Source organism: Sturnira hondurensis, unplaced genomic scaffold (assembly GCF_014824575.4).
Source record: "Sturnira hondurensis isolate 20B ecotype Veracruz unplaced genomic scaffold, ASM1482457v3 Scaffold0017436, whole genome shotgun sequence".
NCBI lineage: Eukaryota > Metazoa > Chordata > Mammalia > Chiroptera > Phyllostomidae > Sturnira > Sturnira hondurensis.
This window is the reverse complement of record NW_028090067.1, coordinates 12089580-12115261: the sequence shown is the minus strand read 5'-3', so window position 1 is coordinate 12115261 and position 25682 is coordinate 12089580. Positions and strand designations below refer to the sequence as shown.

The window sequence follows — 25682 nt, the reverse complement described above, 5'->3', positions numbered from 1 at the left end:
GCTTGTTCAGTCTTACTTCTTCTACAAGTACACCGCCTTAATCCCCGCACTGGACTTTAAGGGCGTCCATGGCAGGAACCTTGCCTTCTACTTCATTGGTATCTGCCAATTACCTAATTCTAGGAGGAGAATTGAAATTTTAAGTTTCCGATGACTGAATTATTTCCTCAAATGTTTCTAAGACCTTCATTTAGCACATGGCTCTCAGAAAAAGTATTACATTGAAATGTGCTTTGGTATTTTCAAGTAGTTCTCTCCATTTTCAATTTATAGTAAGACGTCCCATTCAAAGGGATGTGAACAAGAAGTTTAAAAGATTTTCCAGTGCCGGCCCCTGTGCTCACAGCCGTGTATTCTCTGATGGAATCTCAGCAACCACCTTGTTGGGTCACTGTTCTTTATTCCTGCTTTGCAAGTCAAGTACTTGTGCAAGGTGACACAATGAATAGATAATACATTACTCCAAAGCCATCTTTTCTTCCACGTCATGCTCCACTTGGCTGTGGAGTGGCCCCCGTGTGGTGGGCGCTCAGTGGCTGTCTGCCACAGTCGAGGCTTCCTGAAGGCCAGAGTCAGGGAGAGGGGCCAAGCCTGCGCCTCCAGCCCCATGTTCCCGGCTCCCACTCCCACGGGTCATCTCCGTGTAGACACCTGCTGTCCCATGAAGTGTCCCCACCTCACCCACCTCCCTACAAGCTCACCCCCTTTTCCTATTTTCCTTGAGGGGGAGCAGAACTTTCTTCCCCAAAATAGGCTCTTTTGGGGGGATAGTGATTGTTGTAAGCTAGTTATTTTTAAGAAGCAGAAGACTCAGGAAGAACTTTTGACATCCTCCAGCTGCCTAAAGGAGTTTAGATAGAGGACCTGTGCCGAGAAGGGGGACATCGGCACAGAGAACTACGGTTTACCATGAACAGTGTGCTAGACAGGAGAAGCCTCGCAAGGCCCGTTTGATCCAAGTCCTTTCCATGCCCCATTGTTTTTTTCCAAATATAAAAAAAGTATTTTCAATCACAGTTGACATTCACTATTATTTTATATTAGTTTCAGGTGTACAGCATAGTGGTCAGATAATTACGTATCATTTACAAAGTGCTCCCCGTGATAATTCAAGTACCCACTCAGCACCATACGTAGTCATTACAATACCACTGACTACACTCCCTGTGCTGAACTTTACATTCCCGGGACTGTTTTGTAACCACCCATCCGCACATCTTAACCCCTGCACCTTTTTCACCCTTCCCTCCAAACCCCCTCCCCTCTGGCAACCCCAAGTTTGTTCTCTGCATCTATGAGTCTGTTTCTGTCCTGGTTGTTCATTTCATTTTGTTCTTCAGATTCCACATCAACAGACTAGTGGATAAAAAGTTATGCTACATCCCTGGCCTGTGTGGCTTAGTTGGTTCGTCCCACAAACTGCAAGGTCGTGGGTTCCATGCCTGGGTTGTGCGTTTGGTTCCCGGTCAGGGCATGTGACGTTTCTCTTTCACATCAATGTTTCTCTCCCTCTCTCTCTCCCTTCCTTCCCCCCTCTCTAAAATCAATAAACATATCCTCAGGTGAGGATGAAAAAATTATGGTACATATACAGAATGGAATACTACTCAGGCATAAAAAAAAGAATCAAATCTTTCCATTTGCAACAACCTGGATGGATGTAGAGGATATTATGCCAAGTGAAGTGAGTCTGTGTGCCCTTGTTAAAGGTGGCCCAGCAAACATCTGTTTACCAGACGTTTGCCTTTTCAACTCTGTATGAATTCCCTTCCTGCCCTTGAAAGTCTCCAACCACAGCCCCCTTTCTCCTTAGCTCAGGATGGCATATAAGCCTCAACTGCCCAATTTGTCTCTGGGTCCTATATTCTTACGGGAGCCTGTATGTACATGCACAGCTAAATTTTGTTACTTTCTCCTGTTACTCTGTCTCATGTGAATTTGGTTACTAGACCATCCAGAAGATCTAAGAGGGAAAAGAGGGGAAATTCCCCCTCCCCCACACCCTCCAGTTTTCTTATTTGGAGGCCTTATGAGACTCGGGCCTTATTTTTCCTGTGATGCTGTCAGCCCCACCGTGATTTGTCATCGTCACTGCTGTCGTCATCATCGTCACAGTTACCATTTACTGGGTGCTTCCTGTGTGCCAAGAACTCTGCTAAGTTCGTAATGCAGGTCTCCTCCTTCCAGCAAGCTGAGGTAGGTGGTATTATCGTCTCTTACAGATGAGGATACGAGTTCCCCCATCGGCAACCGAGTCGGGATTTGCCTCAGTTTGGTCTGGCTCCCAAATCTGGTCCTATCCCCTAGGGACCATTGAGTCCCATCTCCACATAGCAGTAAGACCCAGGTGATGTAAAGGACTTGGTCCCTGGAAGGGCAATTTGAGTTGTGAGCTATATGCCGTTCCGTCTCAGAACAAAAGGTGACTGAGACCAGATGGGGGCTTTTGGGTGATGACTCCTTGGTGGAATTTATTTTCTCCTTAATTGCACCTGGCTTCTGTATATACCCCTCCCCACCCCCTTCATCTCAGATAGATTCGTTATTGTGGCCTAGGAAAGCTACAGAGGAAAATCTTTGGCTTCAGTCTGGGGTCACTGGATGCCTAGCAGGCTATGTGCATCTGTACCTTTTCCTGCTCTCTACGGAGCCTGTCGCAGCCTTCCATCCTTGTGCCCACAGGGCTCCAGGCCGAAGTCCCCCATCCTCTACCTTCTGTACATTCTTCCTCCACCCCCAGGGGGGCTGTGTCTGTTTTTCAAACCCACTTGGAATTTAGCACGGTTCAGGTTTTGCTGAGTCACCGTGAGATGCCATCTCCAAAACTAAACTTTCCGTCCACTTCCCCCAAATGGGACTTTTGAATCACTGAGGAAGCATGGCATCATGGGTAATTGCATGGGAGCTGGATCAAACCACCCAGGTTGAGACCCAGCTCTGCCACTTAGTAACTGGGACCTTAGATGAGTTACTCTTTGTAAATGTTAAAAACAAATTAAGTTGTTTGTTGAGGCCTTGCTCTGTGGCAGCCACTGTGTTTAACAACTGTAGATTTGCTGTTGCGATTAATCCTCAGCACAATTGTACGAGATGAATGACACTCTCCTTTTGCAAAGGAGGAAATTGAAGCCTACAGTGTTAAAATGGTAATGTAGTTGCCCAATGCCACACAGTCATTACGTGGCAGAACTGGGGCTTGAACCCACGCCTGTCTAATTCTGTAACTGTTCTTCAGTTATTCTGCCACTTGGCCCTCTGAAAGGCGGGCCGTAAAATCTGTGTTACAGAAATACCACAGAGAGGAAAAGTACACACTAGGTGCTTACTAAATGGTAACTGTTGTTATTATCTCTAAGGTTTCTTTTGCTTCTAATGTTCTAAGATCCTATAAGGCTTTTGTTTCTGGTCGACGAAGTCAAAAGATAGCACCAAATCCTTACAAGGAAACTATCTTCAAAATGAAGAAATATTTGCTGAAATGTTGCTCTAAGTCAACAAGCATGAAGAGAAACATACTATGAAACAATGAATTAGAACGGAAAGATGCAGTCTAGATGATAAAAACGGGTTTAGACTAGTATTAATTAACACCTTAGAAATCATCTCCACAAGCCTCCTATTTGGTAAGACAAAGAAACGAAGGTCTGGTGAGTAGCAGAAACTTGCCTAGGGCCACGCTGCTAGAGCAGGTCAGAGCTGGGCTCAGAGAGAGTGTGTCTGGGCCCCAGGCTTTCTTCCCTAATGGCCCTCACCGGTTGGTTACCCAGCGGGTCTGACGACTTTCAGCCGTCCCTCAGACAAGTTTGCAGGGCTCCTGCGTCCTGCCTTCTCTGGTGCTGGGCGCTCTGGGTAGAAAGGACACAGAAAGCTGCGCAGCCCCCGACTCCACAAAAGCTATAGTGTCGTGTCCTTAGTAAGCAGAAATCAATCATTAAGATTATTGGGCAACACACAGGTCAGTACCAGAGTGTCCTGCCGATGCAGAGAAGGGGAAAGAGAAAAGGAGATAAAGAAAGACTGGAGAGGAGGGAGGATGTGGGGTGGGGGGGGGGGGACTGGACCAGGGAGAGGAAGAGAAAACCGTCCAAGACAGAGTCAAATGGGAGAAAGTTGAGTATAGCGCACACTCCTGCTTTATTTCTCTCCTTAGCACTTACCACCATTTGTTATACTACATAGTTAACTCATTATTGTTATCTAGTGCCTTCCTCCACTAGACTGTATGCTCCATAGATGCAGGGATTTTTATGTGTTTGGGTTTTTTCCCCCCATTTCCCTATACGGTGTCTAGAAGAGTGCCAGGCATACGGTAGAGGCTCCACGAATATTTGTTAGATGACAAATATTCATATGGGTCATATGGGCAAGCACTGACCACTGACCACATGCGCTGTGCTATGCTCTTAATGTTCCAACACCATGAAGAAGATGTAATTATCTCCAACCAATACATGGGGAAACGAAGGCTTGGAGGGTTGAAATAACTTGCCTAAAGTCACAGAGCTAGTGAGCATCAGAGCCTGTTATGAAAAAGGTATTAGGACAGAGACAAAAAGAGATTTGTTTTGTTGTTATTGTTATGTGTTATGTTGTTAACATAATTAATTGCATGTTATGGAATCAAAGCTTCTTTTTTCTTGTGAAAAATTTCAAGCATATAGAAAGGTATAGGGAATTTAAAAACGAACACCAGTGTACTCACCGACTGCCTTTGTTCAGTATTCCAGGACCTAAGCGTTCCTTAACTAGTCCTTGAAGATTCTGCTCCCACCACCCATGTTGTATTGTTTCCAGAATTTGGTTTGACCCTTTGTAAACACATGAAATTAGCTTTCAAATTAGAATCAATAGTTAATTGAATTTGTTTACAAATTTAAAAATTTCTCTCATCTTAAAATGGGGCCCTCACATGCTTTGACATTTCTCCCAGGGGCCGTTTGGGGCTACACACCCCCGTCAGCCACGATAGGCTCGTGACTGCTCTGCCCAACAATGTGGAGGAAGTGGCCCTGCTTAACTTCCGAGGTTGAGTCGTAAAAGGCAGTGCAGCTTCCCAGCGGCTCGGAACACTCACTGTGGGGATCTGAGCTCATGGCTGAGTTGTTTAATGGTTCAAAAGCCACCATGCTGTGAGGAAACGAAGCCACATGCAAGGGCCACCTGAAGGCACCTTGCTGTGCAGTCCCGGACATCACATTGTCCCAGCATAGGCACCAAACATGTGAGTGAAGATGTCTCCAGCTGTCGACTTGCTAGCAGCTTCTGAGTCTCCCCATCCCAGGCCCCAGACATCGCAGAGCTGAGAAAATGTCCCTGTTGTGACCTGTCCAGATTCCTGACCCCTAGCACCCATAAGCACAGTAAGAAAATGATTGTTTTAAGCAATGAAGCTTTGGGGTAATTTGTTACACAGCAAAATTAACCAGAACATCACTGCTTCTTAATACTCCAGACCCTCACTATGGCTTTATTTTTCCTCTTGCTGAAATGCATCCTTTAATGTCTTTTGTTTTAAGCGGAGTTCTATGGGTGCCATGTCTCTTATCTTCATATATTCCTGAGTATGTCTCTACTTTGCCCTCACTCTTAAATAAGGTTGATGGTTTTTTGTTCTCAACACTTAACAGATATCACGCCATCGTCTTCTGGCACCATTTGTGACTCATGATACTCTAATTACTGTTCTTTTTTCTCATAGCTTTAATTTTTTAAAAACAAAATCCATCAATACGGACTTTTTAAAACCATTGATGAGGACTAAGTAACTTTGTGCAGCCTTTTCGTCCATGCCTGTGAGCCCAGCATATGTGTCTTAACTGTGGCCATTGGAACGGGGCCGGTCTCGTGGTCAGGCGGACTTCACTGTGAGGCAGAGCCCTACCACTCGCCCTGTTAGTTGGGGGAGCCAGGAACGTTCTCTAAGTTCTCTCCCTCCCTGTTAAAAGGTCCCTTTTATTGTCTGCCTTGCAGAGTTGACGTCAGAGTGAAATGGTAGTACGTGCTTCCTAGGCATGCGTTACAGTGAGTGCCATTGTCCTGTCTGCGCATCACGTTCAGTCACATTGGGGGCAGGAGTAGGGGACCTCGCCGGTGGTTGTGAGGATTAAATCAGAGCACCTAGTGTCACGTGCCAGGTGTGCTAGGCTCTCCATAGATGTTCCCTTGTTGCTGTTAGTAGCGTTTCACTGGAGAAAGTGGAACAGCAGCAGCGGGCTCGTCAGAGCGAAGTCCACAGGCAGACCCCTCCCCTCTCCGGGCCCCTGCCTCCCCTCCTGCAAACAGGGAGAGCAGTTTCTTCCTCCTAGTGCTTGGTGGGGGCTGTGAGCAACACTTCTGACACCAGGACCTTGCCATGGAGCAGGTTCTGGGTAAGAGAGCCAGGCTGGCCATCCAAGCACAGAGAAGCGGTCTGGAAGGCTGTCACGGCCACTGGGTCTGGCAGCCACTGCCCGACAGAACCACGCCCACGTGGCCCTCCAGCCGAGTGAGTGAACTTTGCTGCTAGACCAGAAAACAAGTATGTCAAGTGGAAACCTGTGGAACAGTCCTGCTCCCTCAGCCATTGGACACAGGACTGCTCTCAAACCATTTCGGAAGTAGCTCTGGGAACCCTTGTTGCCTTCCCGCTGTTCCTGAGGAACCAGGGGCAACTGGCGAAGCCCCAGGGCGAGAGGGCAAAGGCACCTGTGCTGACCAGGGGTCCATGGGCCTCAGAGCTGAAATCAGAGCAGGCAGCTGACAATATGTTGTTGTTATTGTTGTTTAAAAAAAAACCTATAATTTCCTCAGCCTACTAGGACTGAAAGCTCACTGCCTGCTAGTTGACCTTTGCTGACTAATTTTGCTAAAAACTGCTGTTTGCAGCAAAGAGAGAAAATCTAGCTGCTTTAGTTCATAGCATAGGCTCTTTCAGTGCAAAGGAACTGGGTAGAAAAGAGTGGAAAGGAATTAAGGAGAAGAAAAGAATCAACTACCTTTGAAAGAGGCTGTTCTGGGGAGAGGTGATGGAGCCCCCCCCACAGGATCACTGTCCGGTTCCACACAAACACTGTGATGGTCAGCCTGGTGCGCGGGCACACAGCCCCTGGGCCACGCACGGTGCCCAAGGTCGTGTGGGAGTGGTAAGATACTGGGAGCCGGCCCCTGTGGTGGTGGGAGGGGCCAGGGAACAGAGGGCTCTTTTTCCTAATTAGCTGTTTTTATACAGGGAACACATGACCCAAACACAACCACCAACTGTGTCTTTGACACATACAAGCAGAAGGGGGAGCGGGGCTTTTGTCTGCTGTAAATTCTTTCACCTTGCCTGTCACCCCAAGCTGCAAAACTCAACAATGAGTCGGATGAGTGGAGCATTTCAGATAGTTTGCAAAATGGACTTGGAAGCAGGTATTTCAACCCGTTTAGGGTCGAAAAATACTGCAAAGGAGATATTGGGTTGCTGTCTCTTTCTCTCCTTTTCTAAAAGGTCTGCAACCACTTTTGCCACTGGCCTGAATACGTTTCCAGTAGATTGAAGACTGTGTGCGGCTCAGGAAGAAAGAAGTACATTTTAAGGAGCAATATTTCTTAGTCATAAATGCCGCCCATTCATAAAACCCTAATTGTTTTACTGTCCAAACTGACTTTATCAGATTGCCTGTTAACTTGGTAAAAACACATGAATTTCAAAGAACACTGTAGTGAACTGCTTTCCCTGTTTACAGAAGGGTGCTTGATGACATACATAGTCAGTTTAAGAATCATCAAGTTGGTTAAAATAAAAGGTAATGCAAGAGAAAGAGGCTTGCTTCGTGGGTGTGTATACGTGTGTGATACTGTTGATTCTGATTTTGAAACAATGAAAAAATCTCAAATTATTTTTCAACCAGCCACTTAACTGAAAACAGTTCTGCACCAGCGATTTTCCCAGAGCTGCAGGCAACATGTGCTAGCACTAACTACGCTGAACTGGAAGTCATCAGAAGGCCACGCCTGGTGGCACTGGCCAGGTAGCAGTCGGCAGGGCACTTCCACACGCAGCCCAAAGCGCCCTTGGCCACCGTGCGGGCAGGTTCGGAGACCTTCCTAATGCTGAGATGAAAGAAATCCGCTACAAAACGTGGCTACAATGGGGTAAACACAGTCTTTCATGGATGGAGCTGTTTAGAAAAAATAGTGCCTTCTTTGTTTCACCCCATATTCACTCGGTTGTATAGCACAACTGGAAAATGGTGACAAGACCATACAAAGCTACATGGAAAAGTGTCAAATTAAACCCTGAGCAAACCCCAGAGCTGATTGGCTTAATTGGAGATAATGAGAAACAAAACCACATCTCTACTTGCAAAGTCAAATAGAGAGCTGAAGCAATTACCCAGAAAATTTACCAACAGCCCTTGGCCGAAATGCCTACAAAACTGAGGCCCAAGTACTTTGAGGTTTCCCATGTCTGATAACGCCTTCAAATCCCCCCCCACTTTGCTAATGATGACCATGACTCAAGGCAGCCTCCATTCTTTCCAAGGAAAAACAGAACACTGTGTCCCCCAAGGTAACACAGCAGTCACCCCGAGTCGGGGACCAGGTCCCCGCCCCCAGAGATTGGCACAAGCACGTCAGGGCAGATTTCAGGGCCCGCACACTTGCAAACAGCAGCTGAGGACTTGGGGTGGGGACGTCTCCTGGAAGTGAGGGAAGCCCGAGGGGTCAGTAAAACAAGAGGAAATGGAATGAGAAGTCCTCTTCCAGGGACCAGACGGGGGCACGTTTGTAAAGAAAACGCTAGCAGCCTACCCATCGCTGGAGCGCCCACCAAGCCATTTGCAAATGTTCAAACTCAGGGCTCTGTCGTGTGCCGTCACAGGAAGTGGGGACCTGGGAACCCGGCAAGATAGCCCTGTGGAAGCAGCGCTCTCTGGGCACGTCTGCCCGAAGGGAACACGGCCACTGCTGTTTACCCCTCCCTCAGCTCAAATACTGTCCGTGTGCAGGCTCCTTTTTTCCAGATTTGTACACTTCATCTGGAATACTTCACAGAGTCATCTCTCTCCCTGAAAGTTCTAAGAATACGGTGTCCCCCCCCAGAACAGATACAGGCCAGGGTAACGTCCCTGTGGTCGCAGAGACAGTAGAAAGGCCGTGGCTGACAGTCAAGAGGTGACCTCAATGCACAGAGCCTGGAGGAAAGAAGTGTGGGGATGCGGGGAGGGCTGGGGTGGCCTTACCGAAGCTGGGGGCACTATGCAAGGTCATGTCCCGGATCACCCTGGTACCGAAACAGGACCACATCAAGAGGAACTGCTGGGCCACTTTCCTCAGGGACCCTTGTCTCTTGGCAGCCACCTACGAGAAAGTGAATGACTTTAACAGTGGTGCACTTGAGCTTCATTTATTGCTGTCTTTGGAAATTGACAGGAAGGCTTATGGAAGGCCTCCAAGTTCCAAGCAAGTATAGAGCAATGGTTTTCAACTTTGTTTATATTAGCGAGCAAATACACTTAAGAAAATGAAATCTTTTGTCAAGGCCCAATGTACCTAGCAAATACAAGAGATGCTGACCAGGCTGAATCAGGGGAGGAAGACTCAGAGTGTGGCTTCCTATAGCCCGTCCCCCTCCTGAGGGCACCCCAGCCCTGCCTCGCAACCCTGAGGGGCTCTGTGGCTGCTGAGGAACATTCAGGTGGCTCACTGTGGGACACTGTACTACCCAAGTGCCGCAAGGTGAGTGACAGGCTGCCCTCCCCAGGGCTGCCCCTCCCCTCCTGCTCACCAACCTTCACAACACAGCGGTCCACCATGGTGTCCAGCCACTCGATGTAGGACTCGATGGGAGACTGCTCCTCCAGCAGGTGGTCAAACTCCTGATACACTGCGAAACAAAGGAGAGCCCCATCGTCACTGTGCTTCGTGTAAACAGAGACGCGCCTTCTCAAAGGAACGAAGGAGTAAACTCCAAAGCCTCAGCAAGGCATTTGCGGCTTTAGGAAACATGCCCCAACTTACCTGTCCAGGCTCACCTTCCTTGCCTGTGAAGGCCTTAAGCCCTGGCCACCCCTCCCTCCTGGTCATTCCTCCACCTCCTGCTTTCTCAGGCACTTCCCTCTGCTTGGACTGCTCGGCTCTTAATGGCCCAGGTGAAATGACCCTTCTGTGAGGCCCTCTCCACCCTCTCCATGCCCCCTGGCAGCAGAGCTCACCACTCCCCCGCACACTTTCATAGCACTTTATTTTCCATATTCTGCCTTCACCGCATCACTCATAATACTGTGCTACAGTTAGAGCGTGCGTGTGTGGGCGTGTGTCCGCCTGCTCTCCGTCTGCTGTCTTTCGCAGCTGTGATGCTGCTGCTACCCCGGGTGTGCTGGCTCGTGTGAGTGGATGGGCTCCCTGTGGCTCTCCTGCTCTTGGCCCCGTGGTGGGGCACATTTGATCATTCAAATAGCGTATTTTGCTGTGTATAATGCGCACCCACGGTTTTTGTGCACGTTGTCCAGAGGATTATTAGACCCATGATATGTAATCGTAATACCATGAATAATGTGCATCCTTAGTTTTCCCTCGAAAATTTGGGCAACAACGTGTGCATTGTACACAGCAAAATACGGTGTTCCTAAACCACAGCTATGCTGTGCAGTAACCTGACCAGCTTCTCAGCGCTCAGCTTAAGTAGCACTGATTACTACTTAAAAGTAGGAGATGCTTAACAAATATTTGTGGACTGAAGGAAGCAGTCACTGTGCTCTTGGGTTCTGCACTAGTAAAAGGCAGGTAATTGCACCACTTCACCACCTGTCTTCAAACAACCGAACCGGGAGGCGTCCCGTAATCAGCGGAGTGCTATGGGAAGCAGAAACCTCTCTGCGCTGGTCCCCCATTTGAAACATCCCTTTTCAACACATTTTGTGTGTGTTTTTGTATGCGGAGCCCAATAAATCAAACTACAATTCAAGATCCACACATGCCTATAGTTTTCATTTGTCTGAGCAGTTTTTTATTTTTCTCTTTCATGGGAATGGCCCAGTCGCTCTGTTTTACTTCGCTCATAGCTGCTACAAGGGGCCAGCTTCCAGGACCACCAGGAGGTCCTAACACTGCAGAATGAGAAACGGCTTTAAAAGTCCATTCAGGGGCTCTCAGCCATGATGGAGGTGTAGGTAAACATGGCCCGCCTCCTCACACAACCACGGCAAAGACACAACTAGGCTACAAAGCAAATATCACCCAGACTCATCAGAAAATCGAGGTGTATGGGAGTTCGACAACCATGGAATTAAAATAACCACGTTCTTCCAGACGCGTGGGGGGTGGAGATGCACAGACCTGTGGAGAGGTGTGAAGACATAGAACAGGCTGTCCCACACCCGCTATGGTAGGTAAAAATCAGGGCGGACACCTCAGGACCAAGGGATCCCAGCCTCACATCTGACCACCCAGCCCAGGGTTCCAGCACCAGGAAGATAAGTCCCCATAAAAACCAGTGGGGAATGGGGCAGCAGAAGAAACTGGGGGGTTCTCAGGAGTCTCCTCTCAAAGAGCCCACAATGGACTTAGGACTTATGCAGACTCATTCTCTCTGGGCTTCAGCACCAGGGCAAAGCTGCAAGGACTCCAGTGGCATACGGGGAGAAAGTGAAGAGTCTGGCATCAGGGTGAGGGTCAGGAGACAGCTTCCTCCCAGACAGAACTCCAGACGCCAGGCAGCTGCATCATCCCCTCTCTGAGCTCTCCCCCACCCAGAGCCACAGAGCTGTGACACAGGTTGCTTCGCCCTGGCGATTACCTAAGGCTCCGCCCCATCCAACTTACCAGGGTGCTTGTTTACAATAGGCCACACTACTAAGACAGGGAGTCAAAGCAGAAACAAACACAGGGAAGCTGCCAAAACGAGGAGACAAAGAAATATGGCCCAAATGAGAGAATAGAACGCAATTCTAGAAAAAGAACTAAACAAAATGGGGATGAGCAAGCTATCAGATGCAGGATTCAAAACACTGGCTATGAGGATGCTAACGGAACTCATGGGGTACTTTAATATGATAAAAAAGACCCAGGCAGAAATGAAGTTCGTTCACATTAACTGAAATAAAGAGAAATTTATAGGGAACCAACAGTGGAGCAGATGAAGCCAAGAATCAAATCAATGGTTTGGAACATAAGGCAGAAAAAAAACCACTCAATCAGAATAGCAAGAAGAAAAAACAATTAAAAAAAAAGAAGATAGGTTAATGAACCTCTGTGACATCTTCAAATGTACCACATTTGAATCATAGGGGTACCAGAAGGAGAGGAGAAAGAGCAAGAAATTGAAAACTTATGTGAAAAAAAAATAATGAAAGAAAACTTCCCAAATTTGGTGAAGGAAATAGACATACAAGTTCAGGAAGCACAGAGAGTCCCAAACAAGATGCAACCAAAGAGGAACGCACCGAGACACATCATAATTAAAATGCCAAAGGTTAAAGACAAAGAAAGAATCTTAAAAACAGCAAGAGAAAAGCAGAGAGTTACCTACGAAGGAGTTCCCATAAGACTGTCAGCTGATTTCTCAGAAGAAACTTTGCAGGCAAGAAGGGACTGGCACGAAGTATTTAAAGTGATGAAAAAGCAGGGACCTACATCTAAGATGACTCTACCCAGCAAAGCTATCATTTACAATGGAAGGACAGATACAGTCCTTACAGATAAGGTTAAGCCAAAGGAGTTCATCATCACCAAGGTATTATTATATGAAATGTTAAAGGGACTTATTTAAGAAAGAGAAGATCAAAACTATGATCATCAAAATGGCAGTAAATTCACAACTATTAAGAACTGAATCTAAAAAACAAACCAAGCAAACAGGCAGAACAGGAACAGAATCATAGATGTGGAGATCATCTGGAGGGTTATCGGCTGGGAGGGGGCAGGGGGGGAATGGGGGGAAAGGTGCAGGGATTAAGAAGCACAGACCGGTAGGTACAGAATAGCCAGGGGGGTGTTAAGAACAGTATAGGAAATGGAGAAGCCAAAGAACTTACATGCATGACTTACGGGCATGCACTAAGGCGGGGGATTGCTGGAGGAATGGGGGCACCAGGTGGAGAGGGGCAGAGAGGGAAAATTGGGACAACTTTAATATTATAATCCATCAAATATATTAAAAATAAAAGTCCATTTACTTGATCTGCCTTGTTTTACAGATGAGGCTGCTAGGCCCCAGTGAGCTGGAACGGCCCGCTCAAAGTCAGAGGCTGCGTCAGTGACACAGCGGGGACCCGGGCCTCTGAGTTTCTCATGGGCGGGCCGTTCTCTCACTCTGCGTAGCACTGTGGATCTGAGCGACAGCACTTCCAGCAGGGATGATGACGGTGATGGTGGCAAAACAATCACACAGTGTTCGCCATGTTCCAGGCGTTCTTCTAAAGGCTTTACGTGGACACGCTCACTTACCCTTTGCGGATCCCGAGAACGTGCGTGTCATGAGACCAGAGCCTGGAACTGCGTGATACGCAGGAGTTGCCCAGGTGCCTTTTTTGTGTCCCAGTGTTTGCTGAGTGAATGGATGAGCCACCCAAGGAGGCAGGCACTCTTAGTACCCCCCATTTTACACACGAGGAAACTGAGGCACTGTGAAAGGCGTAACTTTCCAGAGGTTGCAGAGCCAGGGAACGGCAGAGGCAAGGTTAAAACACAGCCTGACTCCAGCACTTGCCCTCCGACCACTTCGTGTCCCGGCACTACACCGGGTGCCAGGCAAGGGCGCACAGCGTTCTGCTCCATCCCTCTGCGTCGTTCCCCTTCCACGGACTGGAGGCCACGCCCCAGTGTACAAGAGGCAAGGGTGGGAGCCCAGCCCCAAGCCCTCACCACGCCACCACTCACTCCTTCTAACCAGCTTGCTCAAGTCCCACTGTGCACTCTTCAGCCGAAGGTAAGCAGAGCGTGCCCAGGCAGGCCCTACATCCCGGGTGTGATGGGGACCCCCTAAAGCAGGAACCTGCAGCTTTGCCACCAGGTTGTAAGGACAGGACAGTGCACCACACAGCTGCACCCGAGCTTGCTCAAACTGACCTTTGGTCCGGCTCCCTGTGTTCAGGGACCATCCCTCCACTGCTGGGAGGTGCAGGGATGACACCCCGGTGCCAGGCCATCTGCCTTCAGACCCGGTGCTCATCCCCCAGCCCCCTCTTTCTGGAACTGCATCCTATACTGTGTCCTCTTTGGTAAGACAGGACATACTTGTAAATTGCTTGTGCAACTTCTAATTCACCATCAGCCCAGCACCTCCTATGGGAAGGGCAGTGTCCATCTGATTCACGGGTCCTTGCCCAGTGTCTCCCGCAGTGCCTGACCGGGGACGGGCCCTCAGGAAGCACCCGCTGGGATGAACTGCACTACATCATTCCTGTCCTCCAGCAGAAGAACACAGCCACACCCTCAACGGGCACCATTCTGCCTCAGGCCTAAGAGAGCTGGAGGAGCAAGCCCACAGGGCTCTTTATTGGAGAGGCGGCCACGGCCTCCTGGGGACTGCAGCAGCAGAGGCCCAGCCTGGCTGGTCCCTAAAGCGATGGGGATTGTACTTTTCTCTATGAGTCTGGGTCACAAGTTCCCTTCTCCACAAAAGGTGCTGAGGGGAAAAGAAAGCTTGGAATGGTTAGCAGGACTAGGAAGTCGGGTGTTCTTGGTTCCCACACATCTGTCTGGTCTTGCACAGACATTCCTGGCACCTCCCCCACACCTGGCCTAGGCTGCGGCCCTGCGCACACGGCCATCAGAGATACAGCCTGCGTAGTTGTGGTGCTCGCAGCCACGACCACCACTGACTCCCTGGCACGGGGCAGGGAAGAGCAGAGAGGAAGCATGAAGACCTCGGGAAGGTGCGGTGACAGCACCAGTCCCTGGTGGGAAAGCTAAGACTAGACTTGGGTCCGAGGTCCAGCTCTGATTCCTTGGTGAACATCCACCAGCTCCCTGAGGCTGGGTTTTCACGTCCAAAAGGCAGGGTGATAAGAGAATCCTCCTCCTGGGGTTGATGCACAGACTGAGACTGTGCACACAGTGGGTCTGACACAGGCCCTGGCGGAGGTCAGGCAGTCTATAAGCTGATTAGTTCATCCCTGAGATTCCTAACTGAACGGCAGGCTGGGGGCTGTACAGAGAAGGAAAGAAGCGCCTGAGGGGAGCCCTGGGGTTGACAAAGAGAAGCCCCAGGGAGTCCCACGGGGCTCACAGTTTTACCTGCTCCATCTGCTATTGAAGAGCATTCAAAATGGGGAAAGGGTCTCTAACGGGAACAGCCAGGGAACCTTATTTGCTTGTGAACACCACGTGCTCAGACAGGCTAGCACAGACAGCCTCCTCGAGGGCACTGTCGAAGCCAGGGACTGGAAAGGAGGGGCCTGGGGCTCTCGGAAAACCGGCCCCTCTTCCCTCGAGTACAGGCAGTCCACAGCTCCCTGAACAAGGTCACTATCAGGATCTTGAGCCTTGCCCTGCTCAGAAGGTGGGGGCGTAGCAGCTGCTATCTCCCCACCACCCCCTTCTCAGCACCAACCTCTCAGAGAGGTGCTGGGAGGAGTGTGGACACCCTTGTGCCCCCATTTCCCCAGAGGCAGGAGAACGGCAGGCTGTGCAAGTAAAGAGGTCGTGGGGACCCTGACCCAGGGTCCCCAGGCTGCAGGGTGCCCCGAGCAGCAGGCTATGACAGGCGTTTGAGGAAGGCCAGGGATGCACCAATGACGGTGGTGTGCTCTGGCCCCCTCCTGTCCTCTGCTGCTGAGGACGGGCTGACCACGTCAGGACACTGGGAGCACTATTCCTGCCGTCTCTCTCCAGAGGGACATGAACATATGTTCACGGAAGTAAATCCCCGCCCATCCCCTTCTCCAGCACTGCAGGTGGTCAGAAGGGTCCACCTGCCAGCAGGGGGGCTGGCACACTGACCCTCACTGAAAAGCAGGCAGCCTATCCAGCTGAGCGGAGGCCGACGTGCTCTGAGAGGCCACAAGCTCTGTTCTCATTTTCTCTGCCGCCTACGGAACTGTGCCTGGCACTGAGGGCCCCTGTGAGGCTTGCTGACTGATGACCGGGCTGCCAGGTGCAGCAACCCCCACCTTCCCCAGCCACACGGACACGGGTCCTCTTAAATCAATCACTACCCCCTCTGGGCTGACGCATTTGACACGAACTATATCGGGGGGAGTCCTATGAGGAAGGACAGCGGGAATGCCACAGATATCCCAAGATACTTTCTCTTTTTCTCTCTTTTTTTTCTCTCTTACACTGGATAATGAGTTTCCGGTGCTCCTCGCGCGAGTCCTCCATGGTGTACAGCGTTTGCTTGGTGATGCTGTTGAGGTCCACGTTCCTCCAGTCTTCCAGCATCTGGAATGTGATGTCCGCACTGTGGATCACCGTCCGAGACGCCTGGAACGCACCCCAGTCAACTCATTAGCTCATGGCTTGTTGGGTGAAAACCCCTTTGCTTTATTTCCTTTAAGCCTCTTTAACGAATCTGCCAACAGTAGTTTGCAAACTACTCTGACATTCAGGAAAATGCAATTTTAGGAAGTAAGTAGGTGAGTCTGTAACTCAGGAGATCTGTACACTGTTTTCTCCCGTGGCTCTCTCACACCTGCCTCCCTTTCTATACAAAACAAAAACAAAAACAAAAACAAAAACAAAAACAAAAAACCTACCCCAAGGGCCCAAACCCTGCTGTTCGCAGCCCCTTTGGTCTCCATCCCGTGGAGAATGGGATGAGGCCCAGAGATCCGTCCACTCTCTGAGGTAAGCCTGTGGACACAGCTCATGCTGAGTAGCCTCTAGGTCTCCCAGCGCCAGAGAAGCTGGGACAGGGAGTCCTGCTGCCCCTGGGCCTGTGACAGTTTGAACCCTGGGGATTTTACATTGTGCATTTTTCCATATAAATGCATTCGGAAGCAGTTTGCAGTCTAGCTTTCTGTTTTTGCCTTTTGTTTTGCATGTAACCGTAATGACAAAAACAAATATAAATGTAACTGAGATGGAGCTGAAGAGGAATTCCCCCTGAGACTCGGTAGTTCATCAGCGTGCGTGGGCATGTGTTTGAACAGCAGCTGCCTCAGCAAACCCTTGGTGTAGAACTTAAACTTGCCAGTTGAAACAACACTTGGAACAACAATACTTGGAACCACCAACTTGGAAAAATATTGATAAAAGCAAAGAAAAATATTTCCAGGATCATTTCCTTCACTTGCACGTTTTCAAAGAAGTCTTTAATAAAGTGGAAAAAAGGAAGATTTCACATACACATGGACATTATACGCCTCCTACCGCCTGCAAGCTTCCAGGAAAAGGTAAACACTGACGATGCCCTTCACACCCAGAGTGTGTGAACACAAGACCTTCTTGCCCAAGGCAGTCGGGACCTCTCTGAGGTCACAGAGGCCTTGACTGTATGAGCACGTGAACTGGGTCAGTCGAATGCTAGTGAAAACAAATGTAAAGTTCTGGGATTCTGGGTTCAAATAGACCCAGTTCAAATCCTGGCCTTGCTGCTGACCCGCTGATTAACCAGGATCAGGCGAGCAGAATAGCCTCAGTTTCCTCATCTACGAGATGGACAGGTGGTGTAACCTGTCTCTTACAGAGGGACACTGCTGAGGATTTCTCCCAATTATGTTTGGAGAGGGTGCAGTTCCAGGACCGAGGGCTCAACGAAAGAGGCAGCCGCCGTTCGGGTCGTCTCTTTGTGGTGAATGCAGCGGCACCCCAGGGCCTTTGGGAGGGTGCTCCTGCCGGCTGGAGCCCTGGCCCCGCAGCCCTCCCCTCACATGTGCCCCAGCTTCAGCGTCGCTCCCACAGAGAGGCCTCCCCTGTCACTGCGTCCCACTGGGGCCTCCATGCCCCCTTGTTCTCTCCCTCCATCATGCTGCCTTCCTAACACCTAACCACGTTCCATGATTTTGTATTGACTTCGTTTTTTCTGCTGAGGGTAAATATCACTAAGCACACAAGTGTCCGGCACGCAGAAGGCACTCAAAAGATTTTGTGGGAGGAACGGCTGGGATGGGAATGCCAAGTTGCTTGCTTAGCGTATCCAAAAGGGCCTGGATATTTAGCACTTGGGTTTAAGTATTTGGGGTGAGTTTTTGGTTATGTGCTGGCTAGTCTGACTTGCCTTGTGTGTGTTTAGGAAGGCTTGCTGGCACACTAAGACATACCATGAAACCTTCTTAGCACTGACCCCAGTCCTCTGGCTGTGCCAGGAATGCGTCTGACGGCTGTTGGTGAAGTGGAAAGGCAGCGCTTGCTCACTGAATTACACACTGTATGCGTGGAGAGTGGAGAGGGGCCGCGTGTGCGTCCACATACAGGCAGGAGTGGGGGTGCTTTTACCTCCCTGCTCATTAAAGGGTCAAAGGCTTTCCTAAACTTCCTGGGCCCCGAGGTACACACCAAAACCACGCCCGTTCCCTGACGTGGGAAGGAGGCACGCAGCCTTGGAAATACGGCAGCGTTTCTTTCATTGGCCAGTATTCATCTGGCGGCCGTGCCACATCCCAAACAAGGCCCCAGTGTGGCCTCTGTGCCTGTCTGCAGGAACGTGGAGGGTTTCCCTCTGGTCTCCACGTCGTTCTCTGTTCAAGCCAGTGGCAAAGCAGGAACAGGGAGGTGTGCTTCTGGTTCCTGGCCTGGAGCCTGCCTCGGGCCACTCTAACTAGAAACCCGTCCCTCCCACCTTGACCCTCAATAGCTGGCAGCAACCCACAATAGAGACTACAAGGGAGAGGATGCAAAAGCAATCACAGAGCAGGCAGGCAGGTGACACGCCTGAACGAGGTGGGACAGTGCCCCCTGGAGAGGAGCTCAGCCCGTCCGGCTGGTCACTGCCCCGGGGAAGCAGCCCTGGGGTTGCCAGCTCTTCAGCATTTTTTAAACAGGAAATCTGGGTGTTTGCTGACGTCTATGCGATTCAATGGTTAGTGACCAAGAAAAGGGAAAACTTTTGAACATGAGCAAATCAAACGAACATTAACCCTGCACATCTGAGGGCCAGGTCTGACCTGCAACCACCAGGCTGCCCCCTCTCCTGTCAATCACTGGTGCTTTAGTGACCGGTACCAGGGAGACTCAGGGCCCTTCCTGAAGGTGCAAAATCAACGGAAGCGCAAGGCTGCAGGCCACCGAGTTGTAAGTCCGGAGTTACAGCGGAATCCTCCACCTTTTACTGATTGACACTTTTGTTATTTTTGAACTTTTTAAATGGCAAGCATGTGCTACTTTTGTGCTAAAAAAGAACAGAAACCTAGAAGAATAAATAAAATTGGCTAAATATTTAATATGTTTTGTGGCTTTGAGTTCTTCTGGGCGACAAGAAATGACGAACCAAACCATACCCTCCGTCTGTCTGAATCACTGATTCCAGGGGCTCCCGGAGGGGCACGCTGCGCCCGCTACACTGGGGGCCACCCCCGGCCACCCCGAGGCAGGCAGTACTCGGGTGGGTGGCACTGCTGGCGTCCGCCAGGCACAGGCACAGAACAACTCCTCACGACAAAGACACCCAGCCCAAAATGTCAACAGTGGCCAAGAAACCCCAGTTTACGGGAGGGAAACGCAAACCTGAGAACCCAGAACAGCTTAAGGGGCACCTGATGCCTGAGAGTGTTCTGTATGTTCACTGAAACTGGTGATTGGCCAAGGTTTTTGTTCTTTATCTGTGCACATGAAAGGCCACACCCGGCACCCCACGGGGAGCCGGTTCGGGGATCTGCTCTCATTTGTCACGTCTCAGCAGTAGTTGGGACACACACACAGGACACACGCACAGGACACGTACCTGGCAAAGGTGATTTAGTGACGTTTGCCGTCTCAGGACTTGGGAAAACCTTCTTGACACTGAAAGAGGAAAAGAGTTCATCTGAAATATTTGCAGGCATCACAGTCCCACTTTGGCTTTGCCGGGGCAGATTCCCTCCTGACCTGAATCCGTCTCCCTGTCCGAGCGCACTCCAGGCGCCCGCTGGTACAACCCAGCTTTCGAGTCTTTGTTCCACCCCCTCCAACTATTTCCTAAAATGGCAGTATTTGGGGCACACATTTCAAAGTCACACGAGCAGGTGTGAGAAACTGCGGTGTCGATCAACCATGAGTAAATGCAATTATTTACTTGTCTTTCATTTAGCTAATTGCAAGCTCCATCGCTTCTCCCCATAAATAATTGCAGGAATCAAGTGGAGGCTTTGAAGAAGGCCCTTTGAAAGGTAGTCTGTCCAATGGGAAAGCGGATTGAGTGGGGGTCTGCTGCTAGGGGCTGCTCCTAGGATGGAGCCCTGGGCTGCACCTTGAACGTGGCTTTGCAGTCAACGTCTGTCAGTTTTCTTAAATGAACGTCGGGACCTATCTGCCTGTTTTGATGGTTCTGTCGCCCTCACTGACACAGTAGGCAGACGATCTGAAGTGGGGGGATCTTGTTCCTACAGATTTTGAAGCAGACAAGCCACGTGCCTGCCCAGAGTCTCCACTAAGACAGAGTCCTTTGGAGTGATGTGTGTTTTCACTCCTCACCTTGCCCGTTTTTGAGGGGCACCCCGGGGCTGCCTGGGAAGAGTGGGTGTCCCCAGGTACCCACAGGCAGAAGGTCCAGGAAAGCTCCTTGCTGCCAACTCTCACCAGGGTGGTTTTGTTGGCAGGGTGAAAATGGGCGTGGGCATTCTTCCCATTAATTTCTGAACTGGTCAAGAAACAGTGAGAAATGTCCCTGGGGGTATTGTCACTTGTGCTCTGAGCCAGCCTGGTTTGAAAAACAGGGCGTGGAGTGGAGGAATGGGGCGGGTGGGGGTGGGGAAGGGACAGACGAACGTCTAATTTTCCAGGCTGATCAATCGTTAATCCTTCTCCTTAATTACTTTTCCTCTAACTTTGTGATGTGGAACTTAGTGCTGGTGCAAAGAAAAGACCCGAGAGCCGTGAAATAAAGCGGGCTTTCTCCACAGGTGACGGGCACCGCGGGCGGCCGCGGAGCAGCTGAAAGGGCCCCCTCGGCCTGGGGAGAGGGTAATTTGATCTCCTCCAGTGTTCGGGGGGCACTGGCCTCAGGCAGAATGGCAAGCTGCATTCAAACGGAGCTTGAAGAAACATCTATCTTAAAACTGTGGTTTGCTTACAGCCGTGTCACGGTGAAGGGCACGGGCACCCGCCACAAGGGCAGCCGCGCGGAGGCAGAGAGACTGGACAAGGCTCCTCAGGCCACACTAATGCCAACGCTACGGAATGAGCGGCGGTGCTCAGCAGAGAAAAGAGTCACGGTCCCAGTCCCCTTGTGAGAAATATTAATTTGGCTTTCTCATTCGGCAGGGAATTAAATACGTGAAACCCTGAAGCTGTTCTCTGCCTCCTGCTACCACCAGTTGTGGGCGGGGGCTCAGGGGAAAACTCGGGGTTTGTGGGGCCAGACAGACTGGAGTTGGCCCCCTAGCTGGGGGCTGCGTGGCTCTGGGGAAGTTTCCCTGCCTCCTGAGGCCCCGCCCGGGGAACAGGAACCCTGCCTCCTGTACCACAGAGGGGGAGAGGGGGCAGGAGGACTGAACAGTATTGTGAGGTGACGAGCAGAAACACACCCAGAGGCCACCTTGCCTCCGCCTCTTACTCCCTGAGCTTGTTCCCTTTCCTGTAAAGCAGGTGTGCCACCGGAATGTATGTTTTGTAAAGATTAAATAAGTTCATGATGGTGCTCAGAATAATACTTGGTGCTTCGTAGTCACAAACAGCAAGTGGTAGCTGTTGTTAAATGTTATTTTATTAACAACCTGTATACGAAGTTTGGCAAGAAAATGTCTCCCCCCCCATACACACACACTCAGCACTTACACTCGAACTTGATGTTCCGCAGGTTTTCTGGGAGGTCGTGGAGAGCCACTTTGAGCCACTCGTCCAGCTGCTTGGCAAACTTGCGGATCACCTGAGTTAAGCTAGACAGAGAAAGGGCACATGTTCAGTGGTTAAGTGTCTCCCGTGTTGCCCGGGGCTTCCGCTAGGCTGCTGCCACCAGCAGCGACTTCAGAGACAAGGCCGAGGCCCAGCCCTGCAGAGAGCTGGTGGGTCTGCGAAGTGCGAAGTGCTGTGCACAGAGCGCGCTCTAGTCGACAGGCAGACCCGGCAGGCACAGTGTGGGCAGAAGCCCGCTGTAAGGCTTGGCGGCAACTGGAACTCTTCCCACCAACCAAACACCATCCTTCGTGTTTTTAGAAGGGCCTGGGTGAGAGCTCCGACTTGCAATTGGCCTCTCCTCCTCATACCACCCAGTCTTGTGTGACGGAGCCCCCAGCCGGACAGGATTCCCGACAGCACACCGCAGGCCTGACCCCCAGCCTGTGCCCAGGCTTCCCCAACTGCTTGCTACTTGGCAGGAACTGGGAAACAACAGCCTCTTTTTAAACTTGCAAACAACCCTGACATGGACTCTGAAATCATATCAGATCTGGAAAGTCAAGGACTGTTTTGAAGCAGGAGGTGGGAGGGGGCTAAAGGGGTGAGAGGTCGGCTGGGGGACAGCAGGTTACAACACAAGATGGAAACGAGGTTGAGAAGACACTGAGCACCGTTTCCAGGGTCCCACCCGCAAAACCATCTGCTCACGGCCCGAGGTGCAGTGTCCTCCATGACGCCTCTCCTCAGTCCCCCGGGCCCCAGGGACCTCTCCCCACACGAAGGCCACACCATCCGCGCCCTCCACCGGCACTGCCTACGCTGCCCTGTCTCTGACTCCCGCCGACTCCCCTGTGGCACTGGGATCACCAACGGCCACCCCACAGGCAACCCTGGCTGCTCGCTCATTCCTTCCCTTTCCACAACAAGTCCCAACCTTCTCCCCAGACTCTCAAACCTCCAGCCCCCACCCCAGACTCCCTCCGACTCCGCCCTCTGCACTAGCAGGTGGCACCACCCATTTCTCGATGGAGTCAAGGACCAACCCTCATCCCACCCGCTCCTGCCTTCTAGGAATCTTTCCATTTGTTCGTACCAGGATCCAAACAAGCTCTACTCATTGTATAACACATATGATATTGCCTTCTCCTATTTCTTAGTTCTCTTTAAGAATCTATTTCACGCCACTGGTTTATTGGCACCCTCATGTTATTTGTTCCCTGAAATGTCCCACATCCTGAAATCTTCCTCGCGGTGCATTTAACCTGTTCATCTACCCTATGTGCTTTCTATACATGGGCTCTTGGGCCTAAGACTTCATTAGATTCAGTCATGGTTTCACTTTTTTAGGTAAGAAAACTCCATAGGTGGCTGCCCATCTCGTTACATTACGAAGCTTATAGTATCTGGCTGTCTCTCTCGTAGTGCAACGAGTCGGAGACTCAAACAGTCTGCCTTCGATTATTACAGGTATTACAGGTTCAGTCTTCAGTTCCCGCTCGGCCACATCGCTTCTCTCTTTCCTCCCACCTCCGGCTGTCTCTGTCCGTCACCAGGGCCACCGCCACAGCTCCCGTGGAGTGCCCCCTGCCCAGCTCACGTCCTCACCTCCGCCCCATCTCCCGCATCATCCACGATGGATTTTCCAAAACAACTTGCAATTCTGACCCATTTCACTTCTACCTGAAACTCCTCAGTGCCTTCTCATTATTTTACCATAAAAACCAACATCCTCGCCGTGACCCCCAAAGCTCACACTGCAGCCCCACTGTGTGTTTCTATCTGTCACCCACATTTCCGCCCCACTGGCCTCTGCCCAGGTCTGTGCCACCTCCGGGCCTGTGCCTCTGGCAACCTTCCATCTAAGAGCATCCCAGACCTTTTCACTCTCAGCCCCTCTTCACCCCTCTGATCTCAGGCCAGATGTCATTTCCACTGGAAAACCTTCTCTGAAGCCCCCAGCGAGAGGTCAGAGCCCCCAGAGATTCCTCTGGAAGGGCCCTGTGGTTATGACAGTTGGTAATTACACACTAACTGGCGTGATTATCTGATCCATGCCCATCCTTCCCACTAGACTGTACGCACCACTGTATCCTCAGCACCTAGCATAGAGCCAGACACCTAGTAGGCATGTAAAAAAGGTTTGTTAAGTGAAACGAATGAATAAATGGCTCCCAGGGTGCACAGAGTCCAGATATGTCCCCCACAAGACCCTTCCAAAATGTCCCCCTTTATCCCTGATTCCAGCTCCTCCCCACGCCCACCCCCACCGGCTCACTCGGTTCCCATGGACACCGGCCCCTGTCCCTTTTTCCAGGCCCTTTGCACTTGCTGCTGCCCCTGCCGGGAAAGCTGCTGGCCCAGAGAGCACCTGGCCGCCTTCCCTCCCAACTTCACAGGGCTGTCCTAGGTCAACTACGGCATTTTTTCTTTTAGAGATTTTACTTATTTTTGGAGAGAGGGTAATGGAGGGAAAAAGAGAGGGTGAGAAACGTTCACGTGAGAGAGAAACATCCATCGGTTACCTCTAGTACACACCCAAACCAAGGACCGAACCTGCAACCCAGGCATGTGCCTGACAGGAATTTGAACTGGTGACCTTTGGCTTTGTGGGACGACACCCAACCCACAGGCCAGGGCAGTGCTGACCACAGTATTAGAAATTGCCAGTCTCCCCACTCTATCTCAACACTCTCGATCCTGCCACGTGGTTTTAAAAGACGACTTTGGCATCTGTGATGAAAGTCAACGGCAGGAGGGCAAGGACAGAACAGGGAGACCTACTCAGAGGTTATTGCAATAGTCCAGGCAGGAGAGTGGCCCGGATGAGGCTGCTAATAGTGGAAATAATGCGATGTGGTAAGATTAAAAGATTTTGAAGGCAGGGCCGGCAGGATTTCCTTCGGCCCGGTGAGTGGATGTGGGTGTATGAGGAAAGAATGACATCAAGTATGTCTTCCTGAAAGAAAAGGGATTAGGCAGCCCCTGTGCCTGGCACAGTGCCTGATACACAGAAGGTGTTTAATAAATGCTGAATACTGAGAGAACCCAAAGTACTGCACATCTAACAAAGCAAAAGAGGCGACAGTAGCACATTGGATCCAACGTCCGAGACAACATCTCAGAACACTTAGCTGCTCTCAGCAGAGGTCAGAATGTAGAGGTGAGTCCGGAGTTCCGCAGTGCCCCTCCCACGGCTGCCGGCCCATCCGGGATGGGGGGTTTGCCATTCTCCATCCCTGACACACATTCAGGAGGATCACTCGTGGCTAGAATGGGGGAGCTGGCTTTTTGTCCGGGAGCAGGAAGTGAGCAGCAGGATCATTGATGGGGCCTTTTGCTCGGTGCAGCTGTTTGACTTTATGAAGCTGAAGAAAAGTAAGGAGGGACTCGGCCTGGAAAGGATTCTGTTTTAGGACTCAGACATGGGACTGCCGGACTTTTAGGAGAAACCTAAGTATTCAGGCTGCTCTGCCCAGGTGCGGAGGGAGCTGGCCTCCCTGATCTCCTGGTCTGAGATGCTGCCCAGCCCACCCCATCTCCCCACGGTGCTGGATGATGCTGACCCGTCCCGCTTCCCGACATCCTCTCCTCCCACGGCCTGCGCACCCCCTTCAGCCTAACTCCCCCGTGCCGACTTCCCCTCGGCTCCCTGCTCCGTCTCCCTCCCCAGGCCGCCCTGCACTCCTGCCGGAACACCTTCTCCTCCCTTTTGTGCAGATGGGTGCCCACGTCTATGGCTCCAGCTGCTGCCCTCCTCCTGCATCTTAATTCCACACTCGAAACTCCCTGAATGGCCTCCAGCAGTG

The 25682-nt window shown here is 50.8% G+C and overlaps 1 protein-coding gene across 1 annotated transcript in view; it reads right to left on the bottom strand.

Annotated features, from left to right (window-relative positions):
• Positions 1–25682, bottom strand: part of RFX4 (regulatory factor X4) — a 136331-nt gene that overhangs the window by 24504 nt on the left and 86145 nt on the right. Inside the window, exons 9-13 of the mRNA XM_037068420.1 lie at positions 21817–21917; positions 19787–19845; positions 16245–16389; positions 9756–9850; positions 9207–9324 (exon numbers count right to left, since the gene is read on the bottom strand). Coding sequence (XP_036924315.1) covers positions 9207–9324; positions 9756–9850; positions 16245–16389; positions 19787–19845; positions 21817–21917 — 518 coding nt within the window. The remainder of the gene's footprint in view (positions 1–9206; positions 9325–9755; positions 9851–16244; positions 16390–19786; positions 19846–21816; positions 21918–25682) is intronic.